The sequence below is a fragment of the Pholcus phalangioides genome, unplaced genomic scaffold (genome assembly GCF_987345545.1).
Source record: "Pholcus phalangioides strain wild (caught in Gottingen) unplaced genomic scaffold, Ppha-v1.0 ptg000014l_1, whole genome shotgun sequence".
Classification (NCBI taxonomy): domain Eukaryota; kingdom Metazoa; phylum Arthropoda; class Arachnida; order Araneae; family Pholcidae; genus Pholcus; species Pholcus phalangioides.
In genome coordinates this window covers 2278115-2296683 of record NW_028301607.1, presented here as the reverse complement: position 1 = coordinate 2296683, position 18569 = coordinate 2278115, and the positions used below count along the sequence as shown (strand labels likewise).

The window sequence follows — 18569 nt, the reverse complement described above, 5'->3', positions numbered from 1 at the left end:
CTTGTCTTATGACAAGACATAGTGCAGTGTCAAATAGGGGGGGGGGGGGGAATAATAGTAATCAATTATTAAAATTTTATCAGTTATGAATCTGTTTCCCAAATTTTAATTATTTACATAATAATTGATCTTAACTACTGTTCTGGAATCAACATTACTGCAGAATTTCTTGACCATGCTTAAAGCCTTATTTACGGAAACAATTCATGATCATCAGTTATGAAACTGTTTTCCTAATTTTGCTTGTCATTCTTATGCTATCAGTGAAATACACTTTTAGTGACGTATTAAAATTTGTACTTTCACAATAAAAAGATTCAGATTTCGAATGGTACACCTTGATCCATAGGTTGAACAACATAATTGGTATCAAGTGGTACACATTCTCGATGCACTCTAGCTGGACAATATCAAAATAAGCATTAAATTATCATCAACAGAATAAAGAAAACAGAATATTCAAAACTTTTGTTTCAAAAATTTGTTGTTTAACAACTTGGTCAAATAAAACAAAGTCTGTGTGACTTAGAATCTCTCCACACTAAATTTGCTGATACAAACTCCCCTTAAGTTTTCTGTCTAATTTATGTAAAAATTTCTTGCTTAATTCGAAGTTAGAGGAAAATCATAATTTTTTTCCCTCTAACTTCAAATTAAGCAAGAAATTTTAACATAAATTATACAGAAAACTCAAGGGGAGTTCGTAAATGTTAGAATTGTCCAAAATTAGAATTAATAAAGTTTGAATTAACCAAGTTCTACTGTATTGTGTTTAAATATTACTTAAAGAATCAATTTTTTCAATACTTGTCACAACTTTACATCTAATCAAAAAAATCTAAAAACTTATTTACTCTAAATTAGTAATGCATCATAAAATTTACGACTTATTTTCTTATTTTCCCTCTTTGCCCCTTTTGCCTCTTTCAGTAGCTTGATATGTTTCTTGCTTAGGTATATCCTTCAGTTAATAAACTTGTGTAATTTGCTCACTTCTATCTTATTGCAATAGGATTCTAGTCTGTTTCATGCTTTCTTTATCCTAGAAATTCACCCTGACCTAGCCTCTCTTACAGAAAGGGATATACATCACACAATAAAATATAATCAAATTTTTTATTTATGTGAAAAATTCCAGTTAATATAGCTTTTTAAAATTAGTTTGTATGTGTTTGGATTTGCACTGATATTTGGCAGAATACCTAAGCATTATTTGACCAAACCGAATATTCGGCGGAAGGGCCAAATACTGAATAGTGGCAGAATATTTGTCCCATCTCTATCAATGACTAGTAATATATATGTTTTGTATATTTTGTTTTAAAAAAATCAAAAAATCGTTATTTAAATCAAATAAGTCATTTAAAAAAAATCAACAACCCAGGTTAATACTGTATTTTACAGTTTTAACTAGAATCTCTTCAGATAAGGTCACCCACCCCCTCTTTTACAGAAATTTTTTTATACTCTGAGTGTCTGCAAAGAGGATGTTTTACTATACTTATATAACTCTTTCTCTCTTTTCTTTTGGAAGGAAAAAAGTATTCCCAAAAATTTATCTGGAAAAAACTGTTACTTTTGTTTTTCATCTCCCAATGCATAATGTTTAGTTGTAGATATTTTGTCAAGTCACTAAAAACTCTATTTTTGAGAAGAAATGACAAAATTTGCCAAACAGCAAGAGTCAGTTTGTCCTTTCAGCATTCGAATCGATGAGATAACTTGTATCTGCTGTGCCTAGCAAGTTAGATCACTAAAGATCTTCAAACAACTTTTCAACCATTGCTCGCATCCTCTGCTTTTGGAAAATTAATCGGTTTCAAGTGATTTGTTTTAAGCAAGCGATGATTATCTATATATGTAAAATTGATTTTCTGTGTGTGTGTATATGTTATCCATACAAATCTACAATTTTAGACTGATCTTTGTCAAATTTTGCATATATAGCAAAACAGGATTCAACTTGAACGATGGGCTACTTTAAAAGTTTTTCAGAGCTGTGAAAATACCCAAAATGGACAAAAAAAAAAAAAAAAAAACCAGTCGAGCAACAATGGTTACTGGACCTCAACAATCACTTTTGGAATGTTTACTTTGGTTACCGTGGTTCCCTAGCAATGCGTTTCAGACATGTTTATGCCTTTACAATGATTTGTCACTTCTTTAATGCTACCAGTAATTGCTCATTTGTTTATAATTGTTTGTCACTTTTTCAATCCTCCCTAATTGAAGAAAACCCGAACAGTGCCGGTATCATAGCTAGTATATTATATTTTTACACACCTTTATATATGCTTTGTACCAGTAAAATATGACCCTGGTTGGTATTTAGTTTTCTGAATTGTTTGTTCCATTAACTGAGCAGTCTGCACTCGTTACAGCGACCCCACATTATAGTGACTGTTCCATTACACGATCAATAGGATAAGTCCCGAATGCTTTAGTATAAGAAATATCCTATATGTATACTTTTGATATAACAATCATTCAGTATAATGTCCATTTCCAATGGAACGATAGTGAGCATCATTTGCATCAATATCCTTGTAATGAGTTCATTGCAAATGTTCAATTTATTATTTATTAATATTTTTTCTATGATCGTAAAAATCAATAGGATTCTGACACTGATGAAAGCTCATTCATCAGTGTATCGAAAAGAAAGAGGAGGAGGAGAAATTTCAGACGCAGTTTGGAAGGATACCGGACATCTCTGAATGTTGGTAAGCACATCTCTTCACTTTTGAATGAACTAGTAGATGCTTTATACTGATGGCGTACGTTAGGTATGGATACATTGGTTCAGATATTTGGCTTCATGTTATTACTTACAGTTTAGATCATAGTTTCCAATGAAACAACTTTTTGTTACATTGCCCCACTCCCTCTACAATTGTTTATTTCATTGCCCTAACTCAAGTCAACCCATGGGATCCCTAACTAAATCCATAGCTTCTACTGTCCTCTGAATCATTCCATCACCCCCTGTGGGCAATATTTCATACTTTTGGAAGCACTGGTTTAGATAATTAAAGTACAGTGAAATCTATCATCTTGAAACTGATGGGAATGAAAAAAATTTTGAGATAAAGAGTTTTTAAGAAATAGTTTTATAGTTTTTTATTAAGAAAGAAAAAGTTTGCCATTATGCGGAATGGCAAGAATTTTTGTTGAGGGAAAACTAAAATACTGTATTCTAACTTTACATGCCGGAGGTAGAGGGCACTATGTGCATTGTTTCTAGGGATGGGACGAATAGTGATTTAGCCGAATACCGAACTTTTGGCGGCTGAATATTACTTTTCTTTAAATTCATCAAAATTGTAAATAAAATTGGTATTTTTAATTGAAAATGAAATTATTGGTAATTTTAATTGGTATTGAATTTCAATTATGCAATTTATCATTTAAATAAATATTAAAAACTGCGGTAACTGAAAGATTTTTTTATTATCATGATACTGACAATCAAATTTAACAATGATATACAGTCGAACTTGGTTAATTCAAAGTCCAAAATCACTGGAGAAAAATTTAATTTATCCAAAATTTGAATTATTCAATTAATCTATCCTGGACCTGCAAAAAGACTAAAAATTACAACTTAATAATCAACATTCATATGTTGGGGAATAAAGAAAAAAAAGGGGATAATAGTTATAAATTATTAAAATTTTCATCTCGGTTACAAAACTTTCCAAAATTTCAATTATTTACAATTATACTAATTGATCTTAGCTACTGTTCAGGAATCAATCAGAATCACTGCAGAATTTATTGAGCATGCTTAAAGCCTTCTTTAAGAGCAACAATTCACGATTATCGATTACGGAACTGTTTTCCAAATCTTGCTTGTCATTCTTATGCTATCAATGCAATATACTTTCATTATAATTTGTACTTTAACTATAAAAATATTCAGATTTTGAATGTACACCTTCATGCATAGGTTCAACATAATCTATATCAAGTGGTACACGCTCTTGACGCACTCCAGCTAATCAATATCTAAATGGGCATTAAATTATCAAAGAAAGAATAGAGAAAAACAAAATATTGAAAACTTTTGTTTTGAAAATTTGTTTACACTAACTTGGTCAAATAAAACTAAGTCTGTGTGACTTCCTTTAGAATTTTTTCAAACTAAATTTGCTGATACAAAAATCATAATTTTTTCCTTCCAACCTTGAATTATGCAAAACATTTGAATTAACTTAGATAGAAAACTCAAGGGGAGTTAGTTAATTTGATCTTTGGATAATTCGAACGAAGTTCTACTATATTATATTTTAATATTACTTAAAAGAATCAGTTTTTTCAACACTTGTCACAATTTCACATCTAATCAAGAAAATGTCAACCATTATTTACTCTCAATTACGTAATGCATCATAAAATTTATGATTTATTTCCTTATTTTCCCTCTTTAAATGTTCTTTGTCCCTTTTGCCTCTTTCAGTAGATTAATACGTTTCTTGTCTAGATACATCTTTCAGTTAATGAACTTGTGTAATTTATGCTCACTTCCACTATATTGCAGTAGGATTCTATTTTCAGTTTCAGGTTTTATTTATTCTGGATATTCATCCTGACATAGCCTCTCTTACAGAAAGGGATATACACCACACAATAAAATATAATCAGCAAATTTTTAATTTATGTGAAAAATTCCAGTTAATATAGCTTTTTAAAATTAGTTTGTCTGTACTTGGATTTACACAGATATTCAGCTCAGTACCTAAGCATTATTCGGCAAAAGGGCAGAATAGTTGCAGAATATTCATCCCATCTCTGATTGTTTCTGTCAATATATATATATATATATATATATATATATATATATATATATATATATATATATATATATATATATATATATATATATATATATATATATATATATATATATATATATATATATATATATATATATATATATATATATATATATATATATATATATATATATATATATATATATATATATATATATATTATTTATTTAAAAAATACAAAACTACAGGTTTAAACCCAATTACAGCTTGCAGTAAAAATAAAAATTAGCACAGAATAGAAAAACAACATGATAAAGTACACAAAAGACAAATAAAAAGTATCAAAAATTACGCAAAATACAAAAATTCTTTACAAAGATATATACAACACAATCACAGCAAAAATCTTCTAAAGTTGATAGATAACAGACGAATGAAAAATATCCAGATATTGAGGAAGTGCATTATAAAATTCGAAAAATCTGTTTACAGGACAGTAATTACCAATATTAGTATTGAAAGATTTGACGGCAAATAAGTAATTAGATCTTGTATTGTGGCACTTAATATTGAAACATATTTCGTTAAGAATTTGTGTGCAATCAATTTGGTTAGTCAACAGTTTCTTGAAAAAAATAACGAGCAAGTACTCTCTGCGTTTTTGTAAGCTAATGACATTTAAACTGTTTCGTAGATGAGTGGCAGATAGAATATTGTTATAAGGACCATGTTTTTTGAAATATAAATACCTTAGAAAATTGTTTTGAATAATTTCATGACTCATAATATGGCAATTGAGGTAATACCATTAATTTGTAGTACTTTCATTACACTACACATAGATATTGGACACAATATTCAATAAATATTCACTTTATAAAACAAGCAAGCTCCATAGAAAGACATACTAGAAGAAATCTTTAAATGGCTCTCTGTGAAAAATTTCCCTTTTGCCGCAGGGTGCCCTTTACTTCCACATACAGAACCAAATGTTCACAAACCACTTTTATGGCCTTACCCAAACCTTTGGCATTTTTTGAAATCTTGGTTCCACGTTTAAATTATTAGAAATCAACATTGAGTGACCCATTATTGTTGAAATTGTCTATTGATAAAACCATGATGCTATGCTTTGTGCAGCCAAGACAAAAGAAAAAGGTTAGGTCCCACACAGCATGACAATATTTATCTTGGCTGCCCATAACATTTTTTTTCCTTGGTCACAAAGAGCATGGTCACACAGAGTGTGTAATCATCAACATCAGTAAAGTTTCCAAACTTTTCACTCTATTGATAGTTTTTTAATACTACTTTTGGATGGTTGCTGGCTTTCACATTCTTAAAAGGGTACCTCAGAGAATTTCAGACTTTTTCTCGCAACTTACCTTTCTTTCAAGATATAATTTATTTCTAATATATGTAAAAATAACAAAAAAAAAAAAAATTCTCCATAAAAGAACCTTAAAACTGTTTCTCAACCATTTTTTTGATATTTTCAACTTGGAAAAAATGAAAGGCAATCCTTGTGACTAAAATTAATGTGTGACTTTGTTTTTTTTCCTCCTGTGTCCCACCCAAACTTCTTCCTTCAATGCTAATTTCTCGCTTACGTCATTCACTCTATTTAATCAGCGTCGTGTACCTGTCAGTGACAATATCCAACATCATAGTAGGCTATCAATTGAAATAAAGCTTTTAAGTAATGTTAAAAGTGCTGGTATGCTTAATTAATATTTCTTAATAGAACATGAATGGAACCACCCGAAAATGATAGGAAATAATGTTTTAATCTACATACCACAAGCTCCTTTTTTTTTCAGTCTCTTTTACTTCTAGAAGAAAACCATATTTTTTGAGAAAGAGCAGGAATTTATTTGTGTTTCTATTCAGTATCATAACTTTAGACTTTTGAGATAGCCTGGGATTATATATACACTATACAAGTTTGATAAATGTTCTTTTGTAAAACTTGAAAAATGCAACTAATAAGTGGTACATATTAATTGATTAAATTTCGGTTGCATATTGTAAGGAATGAAAATAGAGTACCGTGGGAAGAACCAAATGCCAGTAGAAATGGGTCGAGAGCATCAAAGCAATGAAAACATGGAAAAGAAGACTTCACCGGTTATGTCGACACCCTCACATTCCAGTTCCAATCAAGCCTATGTAAATGGAGATGATACATCGAATGACAAGACCAGCGACAAGAAGATAGTTCGCCGTAGCACTCGCCAAAGGAAATTCATGTATGATAACTTGAATCAAACATGGCTGTTGGCTTCAAGCATCCCAGATTTCTCCAAGTTCGAGCCACTGTTTTCTGCTCCCCAACAAAGTCCTAGGGAAGAAGAAGAGGAGTGTGTTCAGCCCAGACGTTCTGAAAGAAATCGCACCCATGAATTGAGACGTTTGGGATTGAACTCTGACAGTTTGGTGAGTAATAAATTGTTATGTCTATTTGATTAAAAACAAGTAGGCTATATAAAAAAAATACAGTATATTTCTTCATGAGAGAGAAATTTTAGATTTGCACATATATATATAAAATTAGTAATCATGATTGAACTTTGTACATATTCAGATTTAAAATTTCATGTGGGATTGAAGAAAAATGTTTGTGCTCTCATAGGAGTTCGACGACATGTACAGTAGAGTTAAGCGAGAACGAAGGAAGGCTGTGCATGATTTCTATGCTAGGCAGATTCCAGCAGATGGGGGAAGCATGGCTGATACTGAAGATACTGATCAGAATGGGATTTCGGACTCTGATACAATGGATGACCGTAGCGACCTGGAAAGAGGTAACAATTTCATTACTTTGATATCAAGAATAAAAAAAATCTCTGCTGATTTTGCTTTTCTTTTGTTAATATATTCCAGATTTTAAAGTTATTCCAAAGTGAAAAGGTTAGAGTGATCAATACTTTTGAATTTTTTTTTTCTCCCCTTTCTGTAATTTTCAGGCATGGTCAGAGAAGGTCCTCAAGCAGATGGAGCAGTCAACAGCAATAAATATTCACTAAGACCAAAGAAGCCCATCACTGAAAGATTTCAGTTTCCAATTGGTGAGTGAGGGAAAAAACACAAAATATTTCACATATCAGTGACAATGCCCCATGTATTTTTTACCCATACCCATGTATGAAAGTTTGTATCCTTTAAATAGATTTCGTGTTATTGGGTTTTTGTTTTGACTGCATGAAAGTTTTGGTTTTGTGCCCTGTATTCATGACCATGTAATATTGGGGATGTTTGAAATTCTGAGCCTGGCAGTGAAAATTACAGCAAAGCTTACTCTCAAAATGCAATTTATGCATTTCAATAGTTTACCCTGATTTAAATACACTTATTTTTCCAACGATGCTTAAGAACATTTTATGCAAAGCCATTGAGATAACTGTTCACTGCTAACATCAGTTCTTCCTCAGAAAAAATTTCTTCAACATACAATTCATTTCCTGTAGGTTGGGAAACTACTCTAAACTAAAATATAATGAATTGGGAAACAAATACAGCAGAGAATCTTGACTATCTGGCCTCTGTACTATCTGACCTAGTTTAAAAACAATAATACATTAATGAAGTTGCAATATCATCTTTACACATTTGTGTAATCATTTATCAATGAACAGTAAAATGAGTTTGAATAATTTATGCAAGAACTTAGCCTACGTTTTACGTTTATTTTTTGTTCATTTTGAAAGTGTATCTATTTGTACTGTACAGCAGTGTTTTCCCAACCTTTTGATATAGTGGATCACTTTTAGTTAACCACTGCAGGTAGGTACCATGAAGGTACATGATTTTATTTTTCTTGCAATTACGTTAGACCAGGACTGGACAAATCCCAGGAACCACGTCGTCACAGCAACTAAAAAATCTATATTGGCGCCTAAAATTTTCTGTATGTGATTCCTTAGATAGAGTTTATAAACGACACAAAATTTTCAGATTTCATGAAATAGATCTTTTAACATCAGAAATGGGATATATAAAGTACGGGATATTCAGATTTCAAAAACTAGGAATCGTTGATTGTTGCTTTGCTAAAATTGACAATGATGCGAAATGAAGTGCTACTGCAAATAATAGTGAATTAAAATGAATTTTACAAAAAAAGAAAAAAGAAATTGTCTCGCATGACAAATATGAGATAAATATTCAAATTTATAGTCATAATTACTATAATAAAATTTATAAGTTGCAAAAAAATTTTAATTCTCGATTTTAGTGGTGAAGAATGAAAAATCAAACAAGTTTTGTTGAAAATATGAGGAAACCAGGACATCTTGAAAAAAAAAAAGTTGGGATGGCCATGATTATAGGAAAAATATGGAAATAACCCGGGGAAAACAGGTTACATGGGCACCCTAAGCCATTCCTTAAAATTCTCATTTTCCCCTTTTATTTGTATGACATGTTATTTTTGGTAGCGAAATATTTCCTCACATGACAAATTACAGATTTTACTAGTCTGGTAATTGACAGCTGTGCTAGGCTCAGTAGGAAGGTGAAAGCCAGCATTCTCGGAATACTACACTCACAGTGTGTGGCAACATTCTTTATTGCAATGGCATCAAAACGGAGGACTGCATTTCCTTGAAATAAAAGATGAAATTTCTCCAATGTTTTTTACTTCCTAGAGTTTTAAATATTAAAATTTTTTGGCTTTAAAGACAAATTACAGTCTTGCGGGCATAAATAATACAAATGAAGTGGAGAAGCTTCAGAACTTCCACCATTCCGTTATCTCGTGAATTATTGTTGCTTGTGGTCAGTCTTGCATTGCCTGATACATTGGACTTTTGAATTATCTCAGCAACTTTTCCTCAATTTCTGAAGCTAATATTAGGCATATTAATTTATTTCTTCAGTGAAGTAAAATTTCTTTGCTCTCTAATATATTAGAACCCGTGAGACCCAGAAGATCAGCATCATCAAGCCTTTTTGACCCTCCTCCACCTCGTCATCATCAGCGACCTAGAGACAGAGAGTCATTCAAAAGTAGAGTTCATAGAAGTCACCTCTTTCGAAGGTATGTGTATTGTGATGAACAAATTTGAGTTCATGCCTTCTTTGTATTTGTACTAACTCAAATATTTATTGGAAAATTGTTTATGGTTATCTGTTAATCTGAGATGGAGTTGTTTTGCACTTTTTATTCTTTTGATCAGGAAAAGACGTGCCATGCATAATAGCTCTTCATCTTGTAGTTCCAGTGAAGATGAAAGGCGGTTTGAGAAAAAGAAAGCTCGTAGCCTTGTTAGAGCTAGAAAAAGGTGAGCGTGAGGTATTGATTGGTGTTTGAAAAAAAGTATGATAGAATTATTTAGTTACTGTGTATGTTTCGTTTTATTAAATGGGACGTTAATGATCTATCACATATTGGTTAACATTGTGACGTATTATTAAAAAAAGACAAGTACAGTCCACACCGTTTAATGTGATCGCATCAGGACTTTGGTTAATAATAAAAATTGCTGAATATTAACTATATCCGAAGAAAATCCCCCTTTGTGTGCAAGTACTTTGACTATCCACCAAATTTGGTCAAATGGGACATATGGTAAACAGATTATTGATAAAACTAAACAACTCTACTTCTCTTTTCTGTATTACTGGTAGCAAAATGTTCAATCGTTCCATTTTTTAATTCTTTGCGAGGCCCCCCCCCCCTCCCCCTCCATTAAGCTAAAATCTTGTATTTTTTCTATTCAGTCATTATGAGCTGTTAGAATGGAACTGTCTAATGTATAACACAAATTATGGCATATATTTTTTTAAATGTACAATGCATTTCATAGATCCCTTAGGAAAGTCTCTCAGAAAAAGAAATTTGAATCTAGTCCACTGAAAGAGACTGATCAGAAACTGAAAGAAAGAACTTTTTTTTTTGTTATATATTCATCTTCGCTATAAAAAAGGGCATTGCAAAAGCAGCTCTACACGCACATGGATCACAGTGAACACTACTTACCGATTATGACATTAAGTACAGAAATGCTTGTCAACAAGATAGGGACAAGAGAACATTTTCTAGTTTCCTACGTAATCTTGCAGCCTTATAACACTAGCTTACAGGGAAAAAATAGGTCTGGTTAAGCATCACCTTTTAAGTATTATCTTCAGATACAGCAGCCCTATGTCTTGTGTCAGTCTCAAATTAGAAACCTTTTCCTTGGTGTGATTATGCCTTGAGTTTAATTTTGGGTACCCAGCTATGAATAATTGGCTAGATCAGCGTTTCTCAACCTTTCTAAACAGAAGGACCAGTAAAATGACTGAAATAATTTGACGGACCGCTTGTGTCTTGTATTACGGCACATTCCAATATTTTCAGTTGCTCCGAATCGTTTTATACATTTGTCCATTTTTTCAACTGTGCTTATTTGAATTTAATGTTGTTTTTTCCCTCAGTATGTTAAAGAGTTTAACAACAGTTAGAGATTTTGCTGACTTATAGCAACATTTTTGATGGTAATAGTCGACGGCCACATATTTTACCGTATTTAAGATCTCAGTTCCCCTTATTTTTCTTAATATAACAGTCATTTATTCATTTGAATGGTTTTTTTTATCGTTGAATATATTTTTGTTTACTACAATTTGTAGCAGCTGTTTATTACCCTACCCTTGACCCATTTTTGATGTAATTAGCAAATTTTTCATAAATTACATCTTTTGGCTACAATCAGTGATATTCCGTAATTAGAATTGCCATTTCTTGCATTTTCCTTGATGAGGTATGGTGAACCTAAGTGTGAAGATACAGTTTTTATTTGAATCCATATGGATATTAGCAATATCAATTACTGCAATTGAATAATTTCATTCAGTTGAAATTGAATTATCAAGTCTGCCTTTCAGACCACCTACGCCATCATTGCAGACTCGTTGTGGTACACAGACTATAGTTTGCTAAACGCTGGACTAGATGGTCCGCTTTAGTCTTAATGAAATGTCAGCTGTAGGTGTCCTCCATACTTTGGACAGTTGAAAAACTGGTATTGTCCTAATATAGCTTCCAGCTTTAGCATGCACCAATATGTACATCATTGATTAGATTATGTCTAATGAACTTTACAGCTTATTTTAAACATTATCATGTGAAATCACTGATATTATCTACTCGTGACCTCTCTTCCTTCTAAATATCTCACACGCACAGTTGTCTATAGTTTTCTGTTTCTAAATCATGTGAAACCACAATTGTTGTTAATAATTGTAACTATTTTTCTCAGAATTAAGTATTCTTAATTTCAATCACTTGTTATTATGGAGTCAATCGAGTACAACATCATGGGCACAGCTTCCTCCTCAGCACATCATTCTCAGTGACTTCTCTATACCTTATTTAGTGTAAGTCAGGTGTATGAGATTGACGAACGCACCAATATATACAGAGAATGCAAGGTTTTGAATTATAATATAAAACATTTATTTATAGACATGAGCAAAAAAAAAAGACTGACTGAACTGATACAAACGAACAACTAACTAAAAAGGCAGGAAAAATAACATAGATAATAATTATGTGATAACAGTGTCATCTAGTGGTGATACAGAGAAATAAAGATTACTAAAGTTATATACATACTCAAACATCACATATAACGCAAAAGAAAATCATTTGTGTGCCGGTTGTAATATTTCTTTAAAAAGTTTTTTTTTTAAAGCAAGATCACAGTAAATTGTCATTTAATATTTGCTATGATCTATAACTAATTACTTAGCATATATAATAAGCAAATTGTTTTAATATCAACTACTAACCAGTTACTAAAACTTTGTTGTTATTTCAGATGCCTTCCAATCAATTTTATTGAAGAGGATTTAACAAGTGGAGTACTGAGAGACCGCATGAAGATTGGAGCAAGCTTGGCTGATATAGATCCCATGACAATCGACAAATCTGTAATTCATTTTCAAAATTTTTCTTCATATTAAATTAAGATCATAAGTATTAATATGTGTACATAAAAAATAGTTTCAGGTGTAAAGAGCAAAGATTTTGCTTAGAACCCCTTTTCTTAATTATGTCCGAAAGTCAGAAATAATCTGCACTTTTGCCATAATACATCACACACACACATTATCAGTACTTTGTAAACGGTAGATGCCTCTAGATCGATGGGTTAAAAATCATAATATTTTTTGTGATCTATTTTATGTGCTGAAGTTAATGTTTAATGATTTCTCACATATTCATTTATTGTCTGCAAATTTTATTTATTTTTTGGAGAAACCAGAATCCAAATAAGAATTGTGAACTTCTAGGATAAAAAAGCACTCAAACTTTTCTTTTGACAATTTGAGTTGTTTCTTAGTGTGTGTGTGAATATGTTTGTCTTTCCTTGCATTTTAAAATTACAGTGAAAATTTCTAAAATGATACTTGATATAAAAATAAATCCCCCCACAAGGATATTTTTTCAAGTCTTGTTTGGAAATGTTAATAATCTGATGTTCACCTGTTGCCTCTCGATATGAAGACAATCCCTAAAAAATGATATTTTTATAAAATTATATATTTTTTTTGGTCAGCAGAGAATCGTTACATCAAAGTTTCACTGTAATATATCTTGCAATTCATTTGTAAATTCACAATCACCATATTATTTTTCCCCTACTCAGACTTTAACATTGAGGAGTTAAGAATACGTTATCAATAACTCTTTCAAAATTCTTCAGATATCTGTTTGCACAGTGTGAAAATGTTCAATCTGCATCATTCTGTCTTTTATAATTTTTTTAGGTAACGTTTGACAGCATTGGTGGTCTTGACAAACATATCAGAGCACTAAAGGAAATGATAGTGTTCCCTTTAATGTATCCAGAAGTGTTTGAACGTTTCAAAATCGCTCCTCCTAGAGGTGTTCTTTTCCATGGTCAGCCAGGTGAGGTGATTTTCTTGCCTTGTTTGGTATGATACTTACCACTAATAACTTGATAAAAGTTGAAACAAATAAACTTGAAAAATAAAAATGTTGTTAGAATTTGTTGGGAATTTTAAAGAAATTACAGCGTGGCAATCAAGTTGTTAGCGATATCATTGCTTCGGCTATACAGGTCTGGGTTTGAACTCTGTTTTGATTATGGATACTGTTGTAATTAACTTTGGGCATGTTGCACAGATCTTCTGAATAAATGTAATTTTAATTAAAAACACATATTTTCTGAATGATGTAACTTTAACATCCAAAAAGCCTTTGAATAAAAATAAAAAATTTTCATCTGTAAAAAAAATGCTAGAATTGTCCTGCAAATGCATTTTTTTATAAAAAAAAATTTCTATGATCTATATGTTCAAGGAAGATACAATAAAACCCTGTTATGTATATATATATATATATAGCAAACTTCAAAGGACCAAGAAAATGTCCTATACGGTGGGACCAAAAACTTGGTGCATTATGAAGAGGGTTCTGTATAATAAGTAGACAAGTGTTTCTCAAAAGTGTCCAAAAAGAATGAAAATTCTACTGTTGATTTTGTGTTTTTATATTTAAAAATAATGTTTTTCATTTTAAAATGTAGGCACTGGCAAAACTTTGGTAGCCAGAGCATTGGCGAATGAATGCAGTGGACAAGATAGAAAAATTGCTTTCTTCATGAGAAAAGGTGCTGATTGTTTGAGCAAATGGGTTGGTGAATCTGAGCGCCAACTGCGATTATTGTTTGATCAGGTATTATCAACATTTTTGTGTATGTTTATTAGTAATTAGTTTTTCTTCCATTTACTATTCCTCTCTCTTTCACACGTGATACAAACCTTTAATGTTCTTATGTTTTCTTTAGGCATATTCCATGCGCCCATCTATAATTTTCTTCGATGAGATTGATGGCTTGGCTCCTGTTCGTTCAACTCGTCAGGATCAAATCCACAGTTCAATTGTATCAACTCTTCTTGCCTTAATGGATGGTCTTGACAACAGGGGAGAGATAGTTGTGATTGGTGCTACAAACAGAATTGATGCTATCGATCCAGCATTGCGAAGACCTGGGCGATTTGATAGAGAAATGCTCTTTCCTTTGCCCTCAGTTGAGGTATTTTGTTTGCTCTTAGTCTTTACTATATAAAAACATAATTTTAAATGTCTTTGTTCATAATTATGAATAAAAAGTGAACTGAATTATCAGTAGTATGAAAAGAATATGCATATTATATGTGTGAAAACAAAATTAAATCAAAAATTTTTTTGTGATCCTAGGCAAGGAAAAAGATTTTGAACATTCATATGCAACACTGGACTCCACCTCAGCCTGAAGAAGTTATAGCAGAGTTAGCGGCTTGTAGTGTTGGCTATTGTGGAGCAGACTTGAAAGCTCTCTGTGCAGAAGCTGCTTTAGTTGCTTTGCGACGTCGGTATCCACAAATATATGGCTCAAGACAGAAACTGAAGCTGGATGTAAATTCAATTCAGGTGAATTTTGATCTACTGAATATATAATTTTTTTTCTGCAATTTTACCAGTTTGTGATTGATTCTTGATGTTCCGCATGAAATTTTTTGAAGATATCTCATAACAGCTACAACAACATTATTTATATTGCACTCAAAATCACCTTCGATATACATTAAAATTTTGTATCGGTGTTTGTTCTTTTGAGGATGTTTAATAACATAGATGTTTTGCAATATATGATGACCTACAATGTTATTGTAGAAATAGTGACTGGGAAGGCATGATCCCACATTGTCATGGCTATATTTGTGCACCTTTAAATTTTTAAAAGCCCTTTGAGTGTGAGCTTTGAAAAATGGAAGTAAACTTAATAAATGTACTTAAAAGTCATGGCTGTAACAGCACATTTGCATCTGTAGATGGTGTAGGCTGGATAGGGAGGGTATGTAATGTGATCACCGCATTGTGGTACCTCAACAAACCAAGTATGGTTCGACATTTGAGATTGTATCTTTTTGTTGTGAATGCATGTGCATAAATGCATTTTATTGCAGTACCAACAACGGAAATTCATGAGATACCAACAATAGCATAAATAATTGGCGAATGATTAAATGCTACTTTTTGATATAAGGCAGGGTCATACTCTGTGCCTTCTGGAGGCCCTGGGGCAGACTTTTCCTTGGGACTTCTCTTGAAAGGGTTATTATTATGCAAAGCAAATGCAAACTTTTGTAGGGCCCAAATTCAGTTCGGAGCCCAGGGGCAAAGCTCCAGTTGTCCCAGCCCTCTGATGGGAAGTGGGGTATGTCCAGTCTTCAAAGGTTACCCCAGCCTAGTTGTGGCCCTGATATAAGGATATCCTCTCTACAACAATAGTTTTTGTTGGTCCATAAAATATTGTTATATCGGGGTTTCTTTGTATATTACACAAAAAAATATTTTTTAACATGCTGAAGTACACTCATAGTTAGATAATACATTAGATGAATCGAGGAAACCCTTGCACCATGTAATTCTCTGCCATCTGATGGTTTAGGCCAGTGATGCGTAAACTCTTTTATGAGCGGGCCGCAAAACAAAAAGGCGAAATTTTGACGGGCCAGATATATTCGGACCTGGATTCATAATTGGAATTTTTATATTTAGAAATTAAGCAGCGAGATGCATTGTATATTCTTTGAAGAATGCCACTGTTTCATTGGTTTCATTGCAAATGAGATACAATGGTTTATCCTTTACAACTGTGAAAAATAAATAAGTACATATTTATAACTTTATGCATGTTTATTACATATGTGTTCCAGTTTTATGCATACGGCAAAAGTTTTAAATCAATTTCTATTTAAATTCTCACATCTGTATTTCCCATGTGCTAAATAAGAAACATCACCTTTAAATAAATTTTTTTAAAACACTGAAATTGAAAATTTCTATACTAATATTTTGAAATCTGTAGCAGGTCGAATAGAACCTTTAAGCAGGCCATAGTTTGCCCATCACCAGTCTAGGGTGGTGATTCCAACATTGGCAATTTGATTTTTAAGGGGGCAATTTGGGATTTTCTATAAAAGGTTGAAATCTTCCAAACTCCCTTCATTTTTTTATATCAGTTCAAATTTTTAATTAAAAATTTTTTTTAAATTTTTCTTTTCCAGTGGAAGGGGTTTGACTAAGGATTGTTAATGTTTTGTGATCCGCGGAAAATTTGTGCCAGGGATTTGTCCATGGATCCGCTGTACCAATGAAATGATGAAAAGTTAAGGCCACGAATAACTTTAAAAAATAATATTCTTTGTATAGCAATGAGTTAAATGTTTTCTCATCCAAACTCACAGACCTTCTAAAGCCTCTCAGAGGACTCCTGATTAAGAACCACTGCTTTTGATTGAGTAAAAGTAGACAGAAATAAGGGAAACTCCCTAGTTTTAAAATTCAAAGAAACAAAGTATAAAATAACAGTTCTCACATTTGAAAAAAAAAACAAAAAAAACAACACTTTGTTATGGAACTAAGAAGTTTCACTGCGGGGACATCAGGATTTCAAAGATGCTTTGGTGGGGCATGGCCTAAAAAGATTGGGAACCACCACTAGGGTAATCCCTTCGGACTAAAAACATTTCTCATTCTTAGAAAAATTCTAATATCAAATATTATTTAAGAATGACAGACTTTATACTTAAACATTTGTTGACGTTTGTATTTTTTACCTGTTATATTATTAAATGCATTCTAGTGATATCACGGTGATCATCTTTCCGAAGGTCTACAAACCAACCTTTGAAAAAACACTAGTACAGTTCATACGCTGTTACATTTGTATTACTAAAATTTAATATTTTTTGACAATAAATAAAATTTTTGCAAAAAAAAAATTGTAAAAAACATTTACTCAAATAAGAATATAAAGATTTGCACCTATATATAAACTAGCTTTCGTGTTCAAATCTCCATAAAAAGCATGAATTTTAAAAGCAGTCAAATAAAGAAGTGTAAAAGCTTTTAGAAATTCTTGTGTTAGCTATGATCTCATATTAAACTTGCTCGCATCAGACCAGTTTTATTGTGTAATGGTTCTCATAGTATGTTTCAATTCAGGAACAATGAAAATTACTGATTTATTTTTGTTTAGGTCACCCCCAAAGACTTCCACCATGCAATGAAGAAAATGAAGCCTTCGGTTCAAAGGTCTTCTATTTTCTCAGCCAAACCACTACCAGAACATCTGCTGCCTTTGTTAGATGTGCCTCTTCAAGAAGCAATGGTCAAGCTACAAGCTGTCTTTCCAGTTACTAGTGTGATACAAAAGCACATTTTAGGTGAACAAATTTTTACGCTTGTCCAGCAAAACTGTTTTTAAACATTATATGTGTGAATTATTGTTTTTCCCCCTATTGCTTGCCAAAAAGAAACTTTTATTGGTAACCAAATTAGTAATTATGATAATCATTCAAAAACAACTGACAAAATTTTCCAACAAGTGTTATATTGTAAATCATTTTTTGCTTCTTAATCATTTTTGCTTATGTATTTATTTGTAAATCATATTTTACTAGCATAGAACCTTTCTCTAGAAAATAATTAATTTTTCCCATAAGTAACAGGCTGCACAAATGCATTTGGCATACATTTGCTGTTCATGAATTAAGACTTGGGCTTTGGCTCTTGTACTATTATTGTGTATGAAATAGCTATGAGAATGTCAGCACACAAAACATTATGCATTTCTTAAAAAGTGGATACTATGAAGCTAATAGTTGAAGTAGAATAGTGTGAAATACTGAAGAAATATTGTTTTCTTCAGAGCTCATTATCTGTAGAAAAAAATAGATGATTTGTTGAGTTTCAGTCACTTCATTTTTTTATGGTAAAAATTATATATCATG

The 18569-nt window shown here is 31.8% G+C and overlaps 1 protein-coding gene across 2 annotated transcripts in view; it reads left to right on the top strand.

The window, feature by feature from the left end:
- The window catches only part of LOC149077918 (ATPase family AAA domain-containing protein 2-like), a 44136-nt gene that overhangs the window by 10058 nt on the left and 15509 nt on the right, over positions 1–18569 (top strand). For both annotated transcript variants that reach the window (XM_089241518.1, XM_089241519.1), the window contains 12 exons: positions 2618–2723; positions 6808–7211; positions 7408–7579; positions 7742–7843; positions 9687–9813; positions 9953–10057; positions 12581–12692; positions 13533–13674; positions 14315–14463; positions 14576–14824; positions 14989–15201; positions 17816–18002. In XM_089241518.1, the coding sequence (XP_089097644.1) occupies positions 2618–2723; positions 6808–7211; positions 7408–7579; positions 7742–7843; positions 9687–9813; positions 9953–10057; positions 12581–12692; positions 13533–13674; positions 14315–14463; positions 14576–14824; positions 14989–15201; positions 17816–18002 (2068 nt within the window). The remainder of the gene's footprint in view (positions 1–2617; positions 2724–6807; positions 7212–7407; positions 7580–7741; positions 7844–9686; positions 9814–9952; positions 10058–12580; positions 12693–13532; positions 13675–14314; positions 14464–14575; positions 14825–14988; positions 15202–17815; positions 18003–18569) is intronic.